The sequence below is a fragment of the Natator depressus genome, chromosome 3 (assembly GCF_965152275.1).
Source record: "Natator depressus isolate rNatDep1 chromosome 3, rNatDep2.hap1, whole genome shotgun sequence".
Taxonomy (NCBI): Eukaryota; Metazoa; Chordata; order Testudines; family Cheloniidae; genus Natator; species Natator depressus.
This window is the reverse complement of record NC_134236.1, coordinates 179,030,587-179,052,831: the sequence shown is the minus strand read 5'-3', so window position 1 is coordinate 179,052,831 and position 22,245 is coordinate 179,030,587. Positions and strand designations below refer to the sequence as shown.

General features: G+C 39.7%; 1 protein-coding gene across 1 annotated transcript in view; it reads right to left on the bottom strand.

Moving 5' to 3' along the window:
- ASB3 (ankyrin repeat and SOCS box containing 3) overlaps positions 1–22,245 on the bottom strand; it is a 126,797-nt gene that overhangs the window by 5,009 nt on the left and 99,543 nt on the right. Inside the window, 2 exon segments of the mRNA XM_074949404.1 lie at positions 9,554–9,687; positions 12,971–13,222. Coding sequence (XP_074805505.1) covers positions 9,554–9,687; positions 12,971–13,222 — 386 coding nt within the window.

Here is a 22,245-nt window from a genome sequence, read left to right as displayed (position 1 = left end):
GTCATATTTCACCTGATCGCCAATGGAGTAGGCTGGCCCCACGGTGCAGATTACAGCATTGGTGGAGAAATGTTGGTATGGCAACAACTGTCAATCTGGCTCAATGCAAGACCAGGTTTATATATTATTTATCAATGCACACAAAAGCTATACCAAAGGTCTGACATAAAACCAATACAAGCAAAGAAATTCAGAGTTAGGCTCTTGTTTCTTAGATATTGCAGCAGATATCATGAAGAAACCAGCAGATTTTAGCAAAATTGAAGAGTATGCTGTGAGTTAAAGATGAAGCGACAGGCTTAGCAACTGATTCTCCTTCAGAATGCCCTCTACAGATCCACACTTTTATGATGTGTGAGCCCTCCCCATCACAGTTTAGCAGACCACTGGCATACTAGTGCCTCCAAACAATTTGAGCAAGACTATTTAGCAACTGAGACAATTGAATGGGGCACCACTGCACCAACCGCTCTCATTTCACCCTTATCTTACAAGGAATCTTAGTTTTATTCAATGACTTTTTAAATGAATTAGGCTATATATGCAGGTTTGTTATGATCTAGCTAGTATTCTTTAGGGTCAGATACCTCACTCCAGTAGGCCTAGTTACAGCTTCAATGGCATGCTTACTGTGCCTAGGACCAAAATTTGTAAAACTACCACATGAATTGCCAGTGAGGCATTACTCTCTTAAAATGCTCCCTTCAGAGGGCAGTTCTGCAATCATTGTTTAAATTAGGCCTCCTCTGCCCTCCTTCTTGGGTGGTTAATATTGGGTTTTGGTTTCCTATATCCCCTGTGATTGAGAATCTGCATAACAATTAGCAAAGGAGAAAGAAAAGTTATTTTGCTAGTATCTGCTTTTCAGGTACATTGCATCTGCAGATCCATCTACCTCACCCAATAATTTTTTTTAATTTAGTAGAAACAGCTGTGGATGGAGGCATGCCAAGGTTCCTTTTTTAGCTTCTCTTTGTTTGTATCTGAAAAGGGGCATTTGCAATGCCGCCAGCTCTGCAACTTTATCACAAGTCTCAGAATATTTGGTGTTTTTCTTGAAGTCCCAGCTCCTGAAGTAATATGATTACATGAAAATCTCAACTAACCAACTAAAAAAAAGTTTCTAGCTCTCATATTTGTGGAGCAAACCTTGAAAATGTGAACCCTAAAGACTCAAAAGGCACAAAACAAATAAAATGAAATAAAATGTATTATTTTAATCTGGTGAGTTTTAAGACAATCTCATGAGTTTTGGGGAGTCAGGCTTATTGCTTCTGAATGCCTGGGGATGGCAATACATGTGTGGCCCCAATGAGCACTGCTCTTTTAGATGTTTCAAAGCTCACAACAGTAGGTGTGTATAAGCCAAGAATGTTGATTTGCAAGCAGCTATATACTATATTTTATTTATGTATGTACACACACACACACAATAAATAAATACAGTTACTGGTGATTAATTTCTCTTTTATTTGCATACTATCTTAAAGTCAGACTACTGTTATTAATTGTATGTTATTTGAGTTCAATTTCTTTCTTTTTTATTTTTTGGAAAATCATAGAATCATAGAATATCAGGGTTGGAAGGGACCTCAGGAGGTCATCTAGTCCAACCCCCTGCTCAAAGCAGGACCAATCCCCAATCAAATCATCCCAGCCAAGGCTTTGTCAAGCCTGACCTTAAAAACTTCCAAGGAAGGAGATTCTACCACATCCCTAGGTAATGCATTCCAGTGTTTCACCACCCTCCTACTGAAAAAGTTTTTCCTAATATCCAACCTAAACCTCCCCCACTGCAACTTGAGACCATTACTCCTTGTCCTGTCCTCTTCTACCACTGAGAATAGTCTAGAACCATCCTCTCTGGAACCACCTCTCAGGTAGTTGAAAGCAGCTATCAAATCCCCCCTCATTCTTCTCTTCTGCAGACTAAACAATCCCAGTTCCCTCAGCCTCTCCTCATAAGTCATGTGTTCCAGACCCCTAATCATTTTTGTTGCCCTTCGCTGGACTCTCTCCAATTTATCCACATCCTTCTTGTAGTGGGGGGCCCAAAACTGGACACAGTACTCCAGATGAGGCCTCACCAATTACTCCATTGAGTATATATATGGCAAGATATATGCCATTTCAATAGGATCCCAATTTTAGTAGGATCATTTTGGTTCTATTGTTGAGAATAACACATTTGTCGTGGCTTTTGGTTCTATGATTCTTAACCTGACAGATTAGCAGCTGAGGATCAATCTCAGCGTAACTAAGGGACTGTTTATCCTATGGGTTAATGTACATTGTAATGTGTCACTGAATACTTTGACCATTAAATACACATGTACTGTAATGCTACATGCTCAAAATTCTTGAAACTTTTAATACTAAGTATTTACTAGAGATGTGCAATCGCCTCCTTCCTTTGTAAACAGCAGTATTAATTCTGGAATTCTACAACTGGCAAACACAAGGTCCAATAACCCTCTGAGTACAATACAGATTACTTAGCAGAAGTATAGGATAATAGTACATATTTCAATGGGACAGAACAAAACACAAAAAATGGGGATTTTAGCACATAAAAAAAATCTTTGGGATCAATCTCCATTGAGGAAGATCATCCACAGCACTCTAATACTTAGGATCATGTTTTTAACCCAAGAGACAATAGTTTTCCCAGTATAAACTCCATATCCTATCTATAGTAATGTACTATAAATAATTTACTATAGAGTACAGTAGAATGTACTAGAGAGTACAGTAGAACCTCGGAGTTACGAACATCTCAGGAATGGAGGTTGTTCATAACTCTGAAATGTTTGTAACTGAACAAAACATTATGGTTGTTCTTTCAAACGTTTACAGCTGAACATTGACTTAATACCACTTTGCAGCTTTACTATGCAGAAGAAAAATGCTGCTTTTAACCATCTTAATTTAAATGAAACAAGCACAAAACAGTTTCCTTACCTTGTCAAATCTTTTTTTTAAACTTTCACTTTTTTTTAAGTAGTTTATGTTTAACACAGTAGTGTACTGTACAGTATTTTCTTTTTTTGGTCTCTGCTGCGTGATTGAGTACTACCGGTTCCAAATGAGGTGTGTGGTTGACTGGTCAGTTTGTAACTCTGGTGTTTCTAACTCTGAAGTTCTACCCTATTTATCTTTATTCCTTTCATTCTCAGCAATTCATTTACTCATATATTCGGACAAGTATACAATACTTAATGGTTATACAATGTGATGTTTGCCTTGGGTGCTTTCAATTTCATTTATTTCAGTCATCATGTTTATATGTTCCACAGTCTGTACATAGGTTGTAAAATGCCACTTTTACTTTGGCATGAAGCATACTTCTATTTCTTGGAGAATGCTACTACTAGTATAGTTTTATACTTAATATATAGATACACATTGAAGATTGCCTCACAAACACCAGACACAAAAACAGACCTTTCAACTACAAAAACGGTTGCCAGTTATACTGAAATTTTCCATGATCTTCCACCAACTTAAAGCACAGCACAGTTCAAAAGTCACATTGACTATAAAGAGACAAGTTCCATTTCATTTCATTTCTCCCTCTTTTTCATTTGAAAGCCTCAAGTCAAAAATAAGATGAACTTCTTGCAGGGACAGTGGAGAGCAGTTTAATAGCTGCAATAAATCAATATTCTTTTAAGGTAAAACTTTCTGAAATGTAGCATCTTCAACGAAAAAAGTTCCACTTTTTAAAAAAAAATTATTATGTCACCTTTCACCCTCATACCACACTGAGCCAACTTTGCTGCTGCACACGAAGTGTTCTGTCCCAACAAACAGTCCCATCTGAAACAGCACAAAATATAGAATGCAGTAACATGGTATTTTCTAAAAGGGATGAGAGTTCCTTTTAGCCCTCATGATGATGGGACCAAAAAAGAAGAAAGAAACTAACCCTTTATCAGTCATTTTTTGAAAAATGTTACTTTTGAAAGCAGTGGCAATAAATTCTGAGGAGGCTGCTTGTCCCACTTTCTGACTGCTAATAAGCACAGTTCTCACAACTATTAGAGGGAAATCAGAGGTTTGGAAGACTGAGGGAGGAAGAGATGGAAAAAGAATATAGGAATTCCATGAATCCAGAACTGACCTGTACCAGCAAGTTAAAGAAGTATGGGCTGGATGAATGGACTATAAGGTGGATAGAAAGCTGGCTAGATCATCGGGCTCAACGGATAGTGATCAATGGCTCCATGTCTAGTTGGCAGCCCGTATCAAGCGGAGTGCCCCAAGGGTCAGTCCTGGGGCCGATTTTGTTCAATATCTTCATTAACGATCTGGAGGATGGCGTGGATTGCACCCTCAGCAAGTTTGCAGATGACACTAAACTGGGAGGAGAGGTAGATATGCTGGTGGGTAGGGATAGGATACAGAGGGCCCTAGACAAATTAGAGGATTGGGCCAAAAGAAATCTGATGAGGTTCAACAAGGATAAGTGCAGAGTCCTGCACTTAGGACAGAAGAATCCCATGCACCGCTACAGACTAGGGACTGAATGGCTCGGCAGCAGTTCTGCAGAAAAGGACGTAGGGGTTACAGTGGATGAAAAGCTGGATATGAGTCAACAGTGTGCTCTTGTTGCCAAGAAGGCCAATGGCATTTTGGGCTGTATAAGTAGGGGCGTTGCCAGCAGATGGAGGGAGGTGATCGTTTCCCTCTATTTGACATTGGTGAGGCCTCATCTGGAGTACTGTGTCCAGTTTTGCGCCCCACACTACAAGAAGGATGTAAAAAAAATTGGAAAGTGTCCAGCGGAGGGCAACAAAAATTATTAGGGGACTGGAACACATGACTTATGAAGAGAGGCTGAGGGAACTGGGATTGTTTAGTCTGAGGAAGAGAAGAATGAGGGGGGATTTGATAGCTGCTTTCAACTACCTGAAAGGGGGTTCCAAAGAGGATAGATCTAGACTGTTCTCAGTGGTAGCAGATGACAGAACGAGGAGTAATGGTCTCAAGCTGCAGTGGGGGAGGTTAGGTTGGATATTAGGAAAAACTTTTTCACTAGGAGGGTGGTGAAACACTGGAATGCGTTACCTAGGGAGGTGGTGGAATCTCCTTCCTTTGAGGTTTTTAAGGTCAGGCTTGACAAAGCCCTGGCTGGGATGATTTAGTTGGGGACTGGTCCTGCTTTGAGCAGGGGGTTGGACTAGATGACTTCCTGAGGTCCCTTCCAACCCTGATATTCTATGATCTTTTCTTTTTTCCTCAGCTGTCCACTTAAAGAAAAAAAATCACTAAAGCACCTTATATTTTGCTATTATCACATTACAATCTTGGTTTCATTTTACACTTTCAGTTTTCCTTATGCAGACACTAAGCCCTTGTCTATACTACAGAGTTTTGTCGACAAAAGTTATGTCGATGATCAAAAAGCGCTATAATAACATTGCTATTGCATGTTCACACTACGCTCCTCGTCTCAGCAGAGCATGTCCACAGTTGGTGCTCTAGTATCAACAGTGAGAGCAGTGCACTGTGGGTAGCCATCCCACTGTGCTACTTGCCACCTTCTGCAGCTAGAACTTGTGCGACGGTGGAGTGGATCGCAGTGCATCATGGGTGCAGGCTCAATGTCCCATGATGCAGTTCTTTCTGTCCCAGCATTCTGTGGGCTTTCGACTGCATTTTGCAGCATTTTTCATTGGCCCCCGTTTACTGTGCGCCTGCCCTCTCTGTGTGAAAAGATGGATCCTGCACCACTCTCTACTGTTGTGGTAACTGTCATTAACACATCACGGGTGGTCATGCAGTATATCATGAGCTTCCAATCTGAACAGGTATCTGAGTTGCCTGACCTGCTGTATGCTATGGAAAGAAATGACATCAGATTACTTTTGGCATTGACAGAGCAGCTAAACAAGTGGACCATCGCTTTTAGGCTCAGGAAACAAGCACTGAGTGGTGGGATCACATCATTATATGGGTCTGGGATGATGAACAGTGGCTGCAGAACTTTCCGATGCGGAAAGCCACCTTCCTTTGGAAACTCGCCCTAGTCCTGAGGTGCAAGGACACCAAAATGAGAGCAGCCCTCTCAGTGTGGAAGCATGTGGCAACTCCAGACTGCTACCAGTCAGTCAGGTATTGGTTTAGAGTCAGGAAATCGACCATTGGGGCTGCGTTAACGTAAGGGTGCAGAGCCATTAATTGCATCCTGCTACAAAGGACTGTGACTCTTGGCAATGTGTGTGAAATAGTGGACGGCTTTGCAGAAATGGGATTCCCTAACTGCACTGGGGTGAGAGATGGCATTCATATTCCAAGTCTGTCGATAAAACTCTGCTGCAAAAAGCTCTATGCGTCTGGTTGAGGTGGTTTTATTTTGTTGCCAAAACAAGAGAGTTTTGTTGGCAAAAGTAGCACTGTAGTGTGTATACCTCCACTGTTTTGTCAAGAAAAGCTGCCTTTTGTTGACAAAATTGTGTAGTGTAGACAAGGCCTAAAGGTATGTCTACACTGCAGTGTAAACCCAAGCTGCAGACACAGGCTCAAGCCTAATCCTCCTTCCGTTCACACAACTCAGGTCCTGGGACCCCATAGGGAAGAGGGGCCGAGCCTGAGTCAAGCTGGGACACAGGGTTCAAGTCCTATCGTTTTGCAGGGTTGATGCAGCTCCACTGGACTCGTGCTCTAGGAGTCCACCAAAAATATTCCACAATCCCACAAGCTGACTTTTTTTGCCCTCTGAACAGTCAAGTTTGGCACACAGTCAGGGTTTTCTATGCTGCACCATGAACAAGGGGCTAGAATGGCCATATTATTGGGAGGGCATTAGAAAAAGTCTGGGATATGGGTAGTTGGACTTGGGCCCACATAATGCAGCATAGATGCTGGAGCCCCATGTTGAGACCCACAGTCCAACAATTCCTATCCTGAGGTTACAAATAAGTGTAGATGCTCAAGCCCTCAGTTAACAAACCCAGGGTCTGCTAACTCAAGTTCTAACAACCCTGAGCTTACACTGCAATGTAGACATACCCTAAGAGTACAAATGCTGCCTGTACACCATATAGGGCAGGGGTTCTCAAACTAGGGGTTGGGACGCCTCAGGGGGTAGCAAGCTGTCAGCCTCCACTCCAAACCCCACTGTGCCTCCAGCATTTATAATCGTGTTAAATATATTTTAGAAGTGTTTTTAATTTGGTGGGGGCGCACTCAGAGGTTTGCTAAGTGAAAGTTTGAGAACCAGTACAAAAGTTTGAGAACCACTGAAACAGGATATACATTGCAGTCAGACATCTGTGCTGGCCCATGCCAGCTGACTTGGGCTAAGGGGCTGTTTAACTGCAGTGTATGTGTTTGGGCTCAGGCTGGAGCCTCGAGCTGTAGGACCCTGCATGATGGGAGGGTCCTAGAGCCCGGGCTCCAGCCTGAACCCATAGGTCTACAGTGCAATTAAACAGCCCCTTAGCCCAAACCCCTTAGCCCAAGTCAGCTGGCACATGCCAGTCATGGGTTTTTAATTGCAGTGTAGACATACTCATAGAAATCCACTAAAGCATCAAAATAGGCCTGACGTAGAAGTTAAGTTCTACATAGACCTGTACTATTCCTCTGCACTGGGGTGAATTTCACCTACAGTGATTAATGTTCTCAGTTTGGAGTGTTTGAAACAAACATATCAGAACTGAACTGTAATGACAGGTTCTTTTATATTTAGCACAAATACTTCATTTTTAATTTCGGATATTAAATCTTTTGGGATTCTTAGTACCATTCAAGACCTACTAACATTCAAATGTCCAGTGTAATATGCCATATACGTGCAGGATGTACCTCAGCATGCCTGCTTTTCCTCTCTTTCTGACTAGAGCTGACTGAGAAGTAAAAAAACAAACAAAAAAAATTGTGAGGTGCCTAGGATGATCTCTCTCTCTGTCTCTGACTTTTCTCACTAGGCTTGATTATGCAAGCATTCTGGCCCTGGGAAATCACTATCTGAGGATGGTCTGCTTCTACCTTCTACAATTTGACTAAGACCACCAAGGAAGACTTCCAAAAATTTAGGAGTTACTAACTGCCCCCATATTCTAGCTCCTAAATGGAACACATTTAAGTCTGCTAAATGTATAATCATTCTCATACTTTTTCATACTAGGAAAACTTAAAATATATAAGAAACCATTTCATGTTTTTTTCATATTTTTCTTAGTATGCTTGGTAATTATGAGTAATAACCTGTCTTTCTCCTAGCTGATCCTGCAGTGAAGTCCTAATGCTAAATTTAGGACATCACATTAATTTCTATAACAGACCGATGTTCTAAACAAAACACAGAATTAAAACTCCACTGAAGGATCAAGCAGGAGGAAGAAATGGACTGCAAAGAAATCAGCCTTTATTACAATATGAATATATTCACTAATAACTAAGGGAACACAGAAAAACTTTGATGAAGTACATTTCTTTATGTAAAGCCTTCTCCCACTCCAATAAGATATGCTGATTAGTATTAAATACACTACTCCAAGGAAAGTCTTATAAAATAAACATAAAAACAATCCTTTGTAGACATTATAGCACCGCTTTAAAAAGGAATTCATTTTACAATGAATCAATAGGAAAGACTATTGCATAATTTTTCAGATAGCTCAGTACTGCACAGCCCATTTGTTCTGACTGGCTTTTGGGAAGGGTGTGTGTGGCGAGAGATAGTATTTGTGGAAATATATTTATTCATTTTTTGGTTGACTATATTTTAATTATAGGAGGGAAGAGAGGCTGCTGGATTTCTAGGTATTTATTAGAATATTTATATGGTTTGTATTTTTAATTACTGTCAAAAGTGCTTAGATGAGTGGGTAGGCATTTTTGTATTGAGTGTATAAATCAAATTCAATAAGCAAAGTTAGGGGAACATTGTCTAGAAAAAGTAATCAAGTAATATCCATCATCTCCCCTTAAATCTTCTAAGAGGCAGAACAAATCATTTTAGTAAGTTCCACTATTAACTTACACTTGGTGCCTTTACAATATATTTTACACCCACCCTCCAAAGGACATACCTACCTAATCTCTTGAACTAGCTACTAAGACTTTTCCATACCAATTGTCAAGCCAACTGACCTGTACAGGTTACTTAATAAGATCAAGGTTAACTAGTTTACAGTCCTCAAAATCTTTCCCAACAACAGGCTCTCTGAATTGCATTTCATACATGTGTGTTATGATGCCATCCTGCTGCCTTTTCATGTTTAAGGGCACTTAAAACAGTATTTACCTTAGACAACTTTTTATTTAATCTGTATACCAGTAATTACATGGAGAGGATAATCCTGACTAAAAGTATCAGTTTGAAACACATTATGTATTTCATTTACTATACTGTTTATTTTATTAATTCAAATATGATCTTAGTTTAGGACAACTACTGGTTTCCCCAGATATAAAAACACAATTTCTATCCAATTTAATTTTACATTCTGCAGTCTTCACATATTGTTCCAAAGAGCTATTTTCCTCTTAAATTCTGGAAATTGATATGTGCAGAAATTAGCTGATTGGTTGTTTTACTTACCAAAATGGTTATGTGGAATCCAGGTGGAGGTTTCTTTGTAGTCAGAGAGATTTTGTTCTACAGCTGGAGGAAGCCTTTTCCAGTTAGTGAATTCCAGAGTGAAATTAAGGACGTCATCATTCACAGAATAAATCCTACACAATAAAAAATTACCGTATAACTTTGTCAACTGTTGTACACACTACCTTAAAGATAATCTTGGGGGAGAGGAGGAAACATATGGAAAGATTTATGTTTTTGTAACAAGTTCCTGGAAATCTACATCCTAAGCATAACAAAACATCAAAGGGAATTCTAAAATAACTTTGACAGCATAACACTTTACTAAAGCAATTATATCTTCCTCCATTACTTTTAGAATTAAGCTATAAGAGAAAGTATGCATTCTAAAATGTATTTGCCTTAGTAATAGGCAGTATTTTTCTCTGTAATAATTGCTTATTCCATCTCTACCTAGGTTTTTACAAGGTCTCTCACCACCAGGGTGAATGAATGTCTCACATTAATGCCTAGTCTTTCCATCACATATGGAAAAAAATGTTTAATGGCTTATTTTAATTTAAAAAATAATCAAATCAAAACCTAAGGAATAAAAAAAAAAAAAAGATTTGAGTTTTATGCACACACTGATTTTAGCCTCTAAATTTAAATTTGTTAGTCTCTAAGGTGCCACAAGTACTCCTTTTCTTTTTGCAGATACAGACTAACACGGCTGCTACTCTGAAAACTGATTTTAGGGTGATTTATATCTCATTTCTCCAAGAAAATGTGTAAAAAATGGTAAACAATAGCCTTCACAGGATAAATGGGTTACACAGGAAGTCTAAAGAAGTTATTTTTCAAAAAAGGTATTTGAAATGTACTGAAATATAATACTTGCACTTCCACATAATAATTTCTATGCTATATATGTATTTTTCCATTTTCCACTTCCACTTGCACTTCCACATAATAATTTCTATGCTATATATGTATTTTTCCATTTTCATCTGACTCAACCAATAGTATAAAACATAAAATGCTGTGAAACACACAAATGTACTGGGTGATTAAAATTAATAATAAAAAACCTCCTTGCCTGTTCTATTTTTTCTATTATTTCATTTTTCAGCATTAATTTAGTTCAGGTGTGACCAACAGAGTCATTTTCAAGCATTTATCTGAACACTGCACAGGAGCGATGAATCTGATTGCATTGCTTTCTTTAATGCCATGGGGAGTTTGCTTACCACTTTTGGTACTCCCACTAAAATTTACTGTTACTGTAGTACACTGACCATTATATTGTACAGTTGTACAACCCTAAGCCAGTGACAGTTAATCAACCATATGCACAGATGGCATTTACTTTCTATTACTCTGCCAGTATTTTCCAGGAGGAAAAAAAACTAGCATTGCATTTGAAGTTGCAAAAATATATCAAATCTGTAGATTACACAGTAACAGGCAGTTATTTTAACAAGACTGTTTTTAAACAAGTTAAGTCAAGAAATGTGTATAAAAGCACTTGTAGTTTAGCTGACAATTTTAAAAAAATTGTTACATACAATACAAATGGACAAGAAGAGTCACAAAAAATTAGGGCTTTTATAGTCCTTACTCTTGTAATCATACACTGCTCTTTATTTGTAAGTACAGTGTAATCACAAATAACATTTATCATGTCAGGCTTAAAATATGTTGCTTTAACTGCTGAGTATAAAATCAATGAATATAAAATTTCACTAAATCAAGAAAATCAGTCTAATGATGAAGTTAACATTGTAAGCAGTATGACAAGTTCAACTATAATATCACAAAATTGAAAACAGATCAATGTTTAAAACTGAGCAGACACTAAAATTCAGCTCCTTCTATACAAATTAAAGATTACAAGTAAATGGAATTCCTAACAGGATATGCAAAGTTTTGTGAATATGCCAAATCAGTGGACTCTGTCTAATCCATTATTTCTATTTTACGTGTTTGTATAGTTTCAAATTATTTTGTTACAAGGCATACATATGGAAGTGCAGAGCCAAAGTTTCAACTCTGCATGACAACATGGAAAAAAGGAAAAAATAATCAGAATAAAATATAAATATATTGACCGCTTTAAATACTACAATAATTTCTATAATGCCTAATTAAACGTAAAAGCAGTCAATCCAGTTATTTTTACCTGAAATGTATTAATCCACACTTTGTATAAAACAACATAAAATTTATGGTACTAAGGCAAAAAATCAAGTGACAATGACAATCTGCAATTTTACCCACTTCCTCCTCCCCCTGCCGCTGAATTTAATGCTAGAGGGATTCCCCCTCCCACACTGTTTAAATTTCCATTTGACCCAGAATTATCTGAGATTTTTCTTATGCCATTGTTTTATTGCATTTACATACTTCATTTGATTTGGGGTGGGTAGCACACCATTTTCACAGGAGGAGGGAACTGATAGGGAAAAAAGCCTGTTCAGTGAAAAATACAGAGACCCTATTCCCTGGAGTAAATAAAGCTTTCAAGCCTTGCTTTGGCTCTCTTCCCAGATAAGGGGAAAAGTTTCCTAACATTGAACCCTGCCCTTCTGTTTGAACTTTTCACTCAAGACATTTGAAATCTCTCTCAGTCATGATCCTGAGTTAGATAACTGAATTATGATCAGTGCTTAAAGTGATCTGAAAAATGTGGAGGGGTCTGTCATCACCTCTATATCTGCCTGTGCTCCTAGCGAATTAATTCTGCCCTACAATCCCCAAATCAATCCTGCCCCCTCAATCTAGCCTCCTCCAGTCCCCATACCATTTGTGCCCCCATCCGTTCTGTCCCCATTACTCCTGCCCCCCCAAGCCTCACCTCTGTTCCTCCTGCAGCTCCTGGGGTTCTCCATCCCCTTCTCCCAGACTGGGCAGGCAGGTGTACAGCAAGGTCACCTCTCCCTCTTACCAGGCTGGGTGTTGCTGGGAGGAAGCGGGGAAAGAAGGGGGAGGGAGGAGAGGAGCTGTCCAATAGCTCACAGAGGGGCAAGAGGGAGGAGAGGGCAAAGTCACCCTGTGCAGCTGGTCTCTTCCCGCTCCCTGCTGTCCTATGAAAACAGTGTGGGCTCCTGATAGAAGGGGGCAACGCTCAGCCTGTTTCCTGCAGCAGCTCTGATTGGCTGCTATTTCCCAGGAGGTGAGCAAGTGGGCAAAGCAGCAAATCAGAAGGTGTTTTCCCCTAGAGGTACTAAAATGTGCCACCTACCCTTCAGCAATCTCGCTTGCTGATTAGATATTTTATTTCCTGGGTCTGAAACCCATTGTCACCTGGCACACTGTAAGCACTGGTTACGATGTGCTGCTCAGTGAAAGCATTTGTTAAACTATGTTAGTCATGAATTCGGAGATCAGTATTTAGTACACAACATCGAAAATACAAGGCAGTATTATCTTTCTTACCACAGTCTGCACAACAAATTCAGTGGATTAAATCCAGCCAACAATAGATATGGTAGCCATTCTTTGTTCTGTTCCTGCGCTTTAACGGCATATTTTGTAAACTCCAGTAAGCGTTCCCCAGAAGGCATTGGGCAGCCCACCTTCAAGAAGTGCCGAAACCAATAAAACTTTTTGTGATGCAGGCAGTATCCTAAATTAATCTCGAGTAAGTGGATCCCATACTTCAGAAGAATAGGAATTAAACCACAAAACCTACAATATCACACAGAAAACAAGACATTTGTTAAAATAATACTGAAAATACACTGCTAAAGTTACTATAGAAATCAGACTAGAGAACCTTTTGTAACAAACCATTTTAGACTATTGCAACAGTGACTGTTTCTAGAAAGCATCACCTTAAAATGTCACTCAAGTAATTTTTATTCCCCAAAAGAGATCACAACTTTAAAACTTTTGCATTTTTGTTCCTGAAAATTTATTTAAAGAAGAAACTGAATTAAATTATACCAGCAATAATTTTTAGTTTAAGTAATGTTTGTTAAAGATGCTGGATCAGTGTAGCAGTGGAAAATTAGGCCTTCTAATTATCTAAAGGACAGCTGGAGCCAAGGCAGCAGCAGGTCAACCTTTCTCATACTTAGAGACCTGCAAATCTGCAGATATCCATTTTATATCCCATGGATGTGGATATCGGCGGACCATGTTTGTGGATTGTGGATGGATGTGGTTCCAAATTTTATATCTAGAACCCTCAAACCTGCAGATACCCGTGGATCACGTTTGCGGACCACAGATCGGATGCAGATACAATTTTTTTATCAGTGCAAGGCTCTACTCATAATGTCCTGCCAGTATGCTTCAAACCAGCTTTGTATGGATCACCTAGATATGGCAAGGTTGTTCTCCTCCCAATCCCTGGACTCTCTACTGAGACTAATAATTAATACCAGTTTACTGGTGTCCATCTCTCCAACACCAAACAAGTACTGAATTGAGACTACCAATTCATTTCACATTTTCACATATTCAGTCACCACTTGTTCATTCACACTTAAATTGCTAACCTAGAAGTGAAAGCCTGCATTGAAATACTGTCCCATTTCCCAGTCTCTCATGTCTCTGTTATAAGACGACAGGATACACACTTCATTACACTTCTCTTTAATATATTAAATGTATTCATTTTTATAGACAATGTACATAACATTTTGATCAAAATGCTCCCCATTTCTGAGAATCCTGGAAATGTCTTGAAATTCACAGAATCATAGAAGTATAATGCTGGAAGGGACCTTGAGAGGTCATCTAGTCCATCCCCTGTGCTGAGGAAGGATTAAGTAGAACTAGACCATACTTGGCAAGTATTTGTCTAGCCTGTTTTTAAAATCCTTCATTGACAGAGATTCCACAACCTCTTTAAGGATAGTTAAGCATTGGAACAGGTTACCTATAGTTAGACAGTTTCTCTTAGTATCTACCCTGAATCTTCTATGCTGCAAATTAGGGCAATTACTTCTCCTATACTTAGCTGATCAGATAATCAACTGATCAGCTTCCACTTTTACATATTTGAAAACTGCTTTCAGCCCCACCCCACCCCCAGCCTTCTCTTCTCTAGACTAAACATGCCCAATTCTTTCAATCTTTCCTCATAAGTCATATTTTCTAAACCTTTTTATCACTTCAGCTGTTCTCCCCTGGAATCTCTCCAATTTATGCATATCTTTCTTAAAGTGTGATGCCCAAAACTGGACACAATACTCCAGCTGAGGCCTCACCAGTGCTGATTAAAGTATGCAGTACTGCTACATAGCCAGTTATTTCCTATTTTGTATTTGTGCATTTGATTTTTTTTCTTCCTAAGTGCAGTACTTTGCCTTTGTCTTTATTGAATTTCATCTTGTTGATTTCAGACCAATTCTCCAATTTATCAAGATCATTCTGAATTCTAATACTCTCCTCCAAAGTGCTAGCAACAGCTCTGAGCTTGGTGACATCCTCAAATTTTATAGGCATACTCTTCACTCCATCATCCAAGTCATTAATTAAAATTTTGAATAGTACCAGACCCAAGACAGACTCCTGTGGGATCCCACTTGCTATGACCTCCCAGTTTGACAGTGAATCATTAATAATTATTCTTAGTATGGTTTTTCAACCAGTTGTGCACCCCCTGTTGGGATATGTTAGGGTTAACTAATAGACCTGGAAAACTGCTGGTGTGCTGGCATGGTATCAGGAAGTAGGCACAGGCATGCACTATTCCTTCACTTAATAGTGAAAGTGTTATCCCTTTCCCCTCCCTTCTCCTCGTTAAGAAGTGGTAAGTGTTGCAGCTGCATAAGAAATGTGGGGATCTAAAGAATACCTTTTGGGTAAAGAAGTGTTATCTCCTCCTCCCTTCCTTTCCCAACTACATAAGCGAGCCCTGGGTCATGGCCCATTCCTCCTGCCCCTGAGAACTGCAGATTAAGGGAATTTGTAGCAACAAATTACTGCAAAGAAATGTATTTCCAAGGTAAAGACGTGTGCATAATATGCATAATGCTGTAATCAGTCAATAGGGGTGGGTATAATCATAGTATGGGAATTTCTATTACTTAATAAGGGGTTTTGGGGTGTTGTAGCGGATGTAGGCGTTTACATACTAACTTAAATAAAAAGAGTGTGCTGTAACTAATCCAGGGCTTACTGGACAATTGCGTCCAGGGGAACAAATACCACAATAAAGAAGCCTGTACTCATATCCGCCTCTGGGTCAACCTGCTCCTTTTTCTTCTAACCTCTGGCATCACAACAGGATCCCAGGGGAGAGTCGTGCCTGACCACCAGTCTCACCATGGATTCAATGAGTAAGTTGAACTTGAATGGGCCCTTTACTGCAACCCCGGTTAAGGAGTTTATTAATAAACTGTTGGGAAGATCGTGGGGCGGGGGGGTCCTTATGTGGCTCCCTCCAGGGATTGTCAGGATAGGCCAGCCATCCAGGGGTGGGTGGAAGCTGCCCTGGCATCCAGGTGCTCCCAGGATAAGAAAAAGGCTGTTTTGTTACAGGGTCTCTGTGAGAGTCTGTCAGGTTTATGGGAGGAGGTTACCCATCTTAGAAGCGAAGTGGAAACTCTGCAGCAAATTGCTGAGGAACAGAACATGGTAAATCATCACAGTGTGCTGCCAGTCAGAATAGCTGAAAATCTATGGACGATTTTAATCGTCTTAAGTCAAAGAACCTGACCCTCAAGGGTCAAGTAGACGCCTTAAAGCAAACTTCTTGTTCCCCGGCCCCCATTTCTCTCCCTCTCTCTCTCTTTCTGCCCTCCCCCCCCCCCCCCCACACTTTTGGTTTTCTGAAGTTTTAATAGACGGTACTTTAGATACTTAGTGAAAAGTTTGTTTGGACAAAGCACGACGGAAGTCTGCTGCATTTCATTAAAAAATTGTAAGTAAAAAGTCCACGGGTGACCATAGAAACAAATGTTTTACGCCTTTTTAAATAACCCCAAGGTAAAGGAAGCACAGGGCAGGGCAGCTGTGTTGCAGAGATTGTACTGGGTGGCTATGTTGTTACAAGCAAAATATATCACCTTAAAACATTAAATCCACAAGTGAATTATTTAAAGTATAATTGAAAGAATAGTTGCACTTAGCTTTGTAAAAATTAATACTATAAAGTTTGGGGGAAGCTTAAAGGAAAATAAATCGTTGGGAGTTGTAAAAATGTTAAAAAGTAACAATTGTGGTGTTATAAAAAAAATGTTCGGTTTACAAATAAAACCCTGTTATGTAAAGGTAAATATATGTGCAACTCAGTACAGTCACATTGGGTAAAATCCTGGTAGTTAATCAAATTATCCAGGGGGGTCAAGTGGCTACTACCACTACTCTGTTTTTGTCCCCAGGAGCCTTTACAGGTATTCTAAGGGGAAATGGACCCTTTTCCCACAGAAATGGTCTGTAAAGGACTGCTGCAGGCAGCAATCAGCCAGATTCTCTGATCTATCTTATTGGACTATTAGACGAGTTAATCAAAGTCACTAAAAAAAATGTAAGGTGTTTCTGTTGGCACTTAACTGGACTGTCTCTAGTTGTACAAGATGGAATGTAAGAGTTATATAAAACATAATAAAAGCAGTGCAAGCGGCGTTAAGCAAAAAAGAATTTTTGTGTGTGAATCTTTTTGTATAACTATGTAATGTTTTAAGGACCTAAACCAGCATTCATGGTTTATAAAATCCTTTTTGTAGGTTTAAAATAAATTGGTTTGGTTTTATTTTTTAAATTTAAAAAAACCCAATGATACTAAAATTCCATTTCAATCTCTCATTCAAAGTTGCAACACTGATAGACTCTTGTGCTAGACATGAGCAGATAGTGTAATGTGGCTTTGGTATTTAGCATTTAAGCCTTTGGATACTTCCATGGTTTTTATAAAAGTATAATATCTTTTTAAATAAGAACCAAAAAATGTGTTCCTAGCTGGGGCAGCCAGAACTGGAAGAATGGGGAGAGATTCTGGATCTTTTTGGTAATAAATAGCAGCTAAAAACTGCAGAAGAAAAACAAAAAATTAAAAAACACTGTACCTCTGAAGGAAAGGCAAGCGTGAAATGTATAAGGGAGCAATGTTAGAAACACTGAGCCTTGGGGTGGCTCTGGGTGATCAGACTGTCGCTTTGGTGGGCGTGCATGAGAGCTCTGTGAGCACGCGGGAGGCAGTTACCCCTGGTGTAAAAATTGATGTGGCTAATATAATGTAGAGTTGAATAGCGGAGGGGGGTGTGCATTTTCCCAAAATATGTGCAGTGTATATTGTAGAAGGGGTAAAATGCAAACAAAACACGCTACGTAATTAAAATCCTATTAGGGCTCCAAAAGGAGCCACACTAGGTTGGTTTTTTTCTTTTTCAGGTGGCTGTGTGTTTTGAAAGCAGAAGTTAAAAGTGAAAAGTAATCAAAACACTGGTGGAAATTAATTGTGTCCCTTTTAAGACAGAGCCTCTGACCTGCTAATAGCTTTGAATCCAAAAGCAAGCCAGACAGTGTCTGTGTAAATGCAAATCACCTAGCTAATAGGGGAAGAAAAGAACTGCCCACAAATGGCAGCACAAAGAAGCTGCAAATAATAAATAAACCTGGTCTGTTGTACAAAAGGGGAAACTGAGGTACACAACCTCATGAATTTCATAAATGAACAGTGGAATAATTCACCCTTTCCCTTTAAGGGTAAAACCGTAGCCTGCCTATAAAATAAAACAAAAAGGTATTAAGGTAATTCTTCTGTTTTCCTGAAGTCAGCAAAAATAATTGTAAAAAGAAAGGGGTACTTTTAAGCAATAATCTGTCCCCACCAAGGGGCTGGGAAATGTTTATTTTGTTTTTCAGATACTGTGGGCAAGCTGGCACCAGTGGAAGAACAACCCAGAACACCACGGGTCTACTGTCGCAATGAAGATTGCGTTGTGTGTTTTGTGTTGCTTGTCTTGTTATTACTATTATTTTGGTGAATATGGTACAAGGAAAATTAATGCATATAGCAGCAAAGATTAGTGCATGGTATAATCTGCCTGAAAAGCACGGTCTGGCCCAACGGGGGGAATCAAGTGATGTACCGCATTCCAGTAGAATACCATCCATTCCCAGCTCCTAAATGAAGGGCTCCTTACCCAGTCTTTGACCAGTTGAAGCCCAGCCTGCTGATATTAAAAAACAAAAAATGGAGAATGGAAATGGGTTTATTACACGCAAATAAAAAGGCACAGAATGGGGGTTAAAAAGGAAAATGTATAAATTGTTACATGCATATTACAGGTGGACCTACAAAGGGGAAACCAAGGATTCCCTGGCCTGGAATGGAACAATCATTGTTGCTAATCACAATTGTCACTATTGTAAACCCTGCCCAGATCCCGCGATGTAAAACAGCAAAAAAAGGAAACACGTGAACAGTTACACCCCTAGGTGGCGGTAATGAAGCAAAGGAGAACTTTAAGGATTTACCAGTGGAAAACTACTACTAATCCCCCATGGGAATTTGGCAATGTTGGTATGTAGTGTATGAATTGAAGTGGGGATCCTAACCCGGTGGAGAATATCAAATTTATCAGGAAATATTGCATAGTACTCCTTAGAATATGTCATAATAAATGACAGTGGGAAACACAGTCATCTGGACGTGTTGTTTGTCACGGAGGGCCCCAAAAACATATAACCCTCTGGTCTCCTGGGGTGTTTGGGTTATGGGGTTCCACAATTGGGATGTAGTGTTACCATGTGTAATCATAATGTTACCTCCATAAAGAATAATCCTTAGGCTTGCAATTATGTACATACCAGACTGAGCATGAAGTCTCCCCTGGAACGTTGGGAATATGACAGTTTAACTGCTTTGCAGAATGTATCCCTACAGGTAATATGGATGCCAAGCTAAAGGATCCTGATTTAAGCTGGCCGCAGCCTGCAGCTGGAAATTCTTCCTTATGGGCGAACACGTGGAAGCCACTATAGGAGTGGGTGCAACCAGAGCTCATCAATGTGTCCTTTCAGTCCATTACATGGATGAGTGGTACACTCCACAGAATGGTGGGTGGACCTGGTAGACCCCAACTGCAGCACATACACAGAAGGGTTGAAGCAACAATTTAATTAGTGGGTAAGGGAATATATATGGAATTGTCACTGCAGAAGGGCTCTATAGGCAGTAGGAAGCACAGGGTTGAGTGTATGGAATCTGGGGGACCGTTGAATAACTAAGTAATTAATAAGCCAAAATGTAAAACTTCAACAACAAATCAATGAACCACCGGCACAGCAACTATCTGCCGTTGCAATGGAATGGAAAAGAGCGGCAAAAGTGAACCTGCGGTTAACTCAACAAATAGGGAACCTTGTGACATGGGTGGGGGACGGCTTCAAAAGGCTAACTTGGGAATAGAAAGTGTGTATGGAAATGCAAAATGCTCAGCTAAGGGGCTAACACCTGGGTAATAGTTGCAGTGGTACCTTGGAATGAGATGGCAATTAAGGTGGTCCCCATAAGCCTTATGGAAATAATAAGAAAGGGAGAAGCTCACTGGGAACCACTGTGGAATAAATAGGAAAAATGGAATGGTGTAAAATGGACAATAATTAAATTAAGTAATTGTTTATCCAAAAAAAAAAAATTAAATGTGCCCCTCCCCAATGGCCATACAGAAGCAGACCCAATGGCCTGTGCCAGGGGTGAACAATTGGGTGTAATGTATATGGGGTATGAAATGTTCTGCTAAAAGTATGCATAATTTTGTAATATAACACTTGGAAGTACAAGTGCACCAGCATCTGGCACAATTACACACATCTACATGCTGCCATTGGGAGTTTGGTGCATGAATGGATCTGTGGAACCCAGTGCTGTGGACAATCGAACCAGTGCATTACCCAATTCCATGCCAAGTGGTCAGGCTGGTTTGGACAGCATCACATTTCTCTGTAAATATTCAATGGACTCATGATATGGACAAGAGCACCTGAACACTCCAGGGGCAACTCCAGGCCAAGCAACGCTGAACGCAGGTGTTGGCAGCCCAGGAGGCCCTTCGAGGAATTAATGCCTTTCCAATTGGCTACTAAATTGCCTGCTAATTGTGCTTGGACTAATGTTGCCTGTGCCCTTTGAACAGACCTAATGGACACTCATTCACTTCTTGGTCGTATTACTCATGTTGTAGGAATGTTATTCCTATTAATTGTAACATTAATCATATTTATGGAGTGTTTAAATTTATGTGCTGCCTTAGCCTCTCCCCAAAGGCCATATTTGTAAATTCAGTGGCTTACCCCTTTTTATGACCTGCCTTCTCTCTCTCCTCATAGCATGATCAGTGGACCAAGGTATCTGGCTAGCTGGAGCCAGGGCCTTCAGCCTGAATGCCCCGCCATTCAGTGTGCAAGAAGGAGCGGTGCCTGGGCCTTTCTTTGAAGAGAGTGGGGGAGTGTTGGGATATGTTAGGGTTAACTAACAGACATAGAAAACTGCTGGTTTGCTGGCATGTTATCAGGGTGTAGGCACAGGCATGCACTATTCCTTCACTTAATAGATAAAGTGTTATCCCTTTCCCCTCCCTTCTCCTTGTTAAGAATTAATAAGTGTTGCGGCTGCATAAAAATGTGGGGATCTAAAGGATACCTTTGGGTAAAGAAGTGTTATTTCCTCCTCCCGTCCTTTCCCAGCTACATAAACGAGAACTGCTCATGGCCCCTTCCTCCCTCTCCTGAGAATTGCTGATTAAGGGAATTTGTAGCAACAATCACTGCAAAAAAATGAATGTTCAAGGTAAAAATGTGTATAATATGCATAATGCTGTAATCAGTCAATAGGGGTGGGTATAATCATAGTACTGGTGTTTCTATTACTTAATAAGGGGTTTTGGGGTGTTATACTGGATGTAGGCGTTTACATACTAACTTAAATAAAAAGAGAGTGTGCTGTAATTAATCCAGGGCTTACTGGACAATTGGGTCCAGGGGAACAAATATCGCAACAAAGAAGCCTGTACTCATATCCGCCTCTGGGTCAACCTGCTCCTTCTTCTAACACCCCCCTTACAGTAATTTCATCTAGACCGTATTTCCCTAGTTTGCTTTAGAAATGTCATGCAGGACAGTGTCAAAAGCCTTACTAAAGTCCAGATAACTCATAGCTGCTTCTTCCCTCCATCAACTAGGCCAGTTATCCTTTCAAAGAGGGAAATTAGGTTGGTTTGGCATGATTTATTCTTGACAAATCCTTGCTGGCTATTACTTATCTTCTTATCCTCCAGGTTTGAACAAATTGATTGTTCAATAATTTTTTTCAGTGTCTTTCTGGGTATTGAAGTTAGAGTAATGCCATCAACCAGTTAGCCTCTCAACATTTTTCCTTAAGGTTTATATTTAGCATGATTTGTGTGAGACATTAAGTCTCTATTACAACCATTTTAAAAAGATTTTGCTTTTACTTTGAAAAAAAAAAAGATCTTGCTTTTACTTTTACTTTGTCCAGATATGTTTTGTGGGATGCAATAAAGAAGACAGTTGTGTTAGAATGCTGAAATGCTGTCACCCAAGATCTCATAACTAAGAGCCATTTCCTTCTATACTGGATTTCAATCAAGACTTTGCAGGCTAAAAGACCTGTGCATATATTCACATGGTAATCTAATCCAAATAGTCTATTCCTCTTACATAGCAATTTAGATACCTTTGATTCATTTAAAAGATAAAACGGTAAGGTGAAAATCATTAGTTTTTCTTTGCCT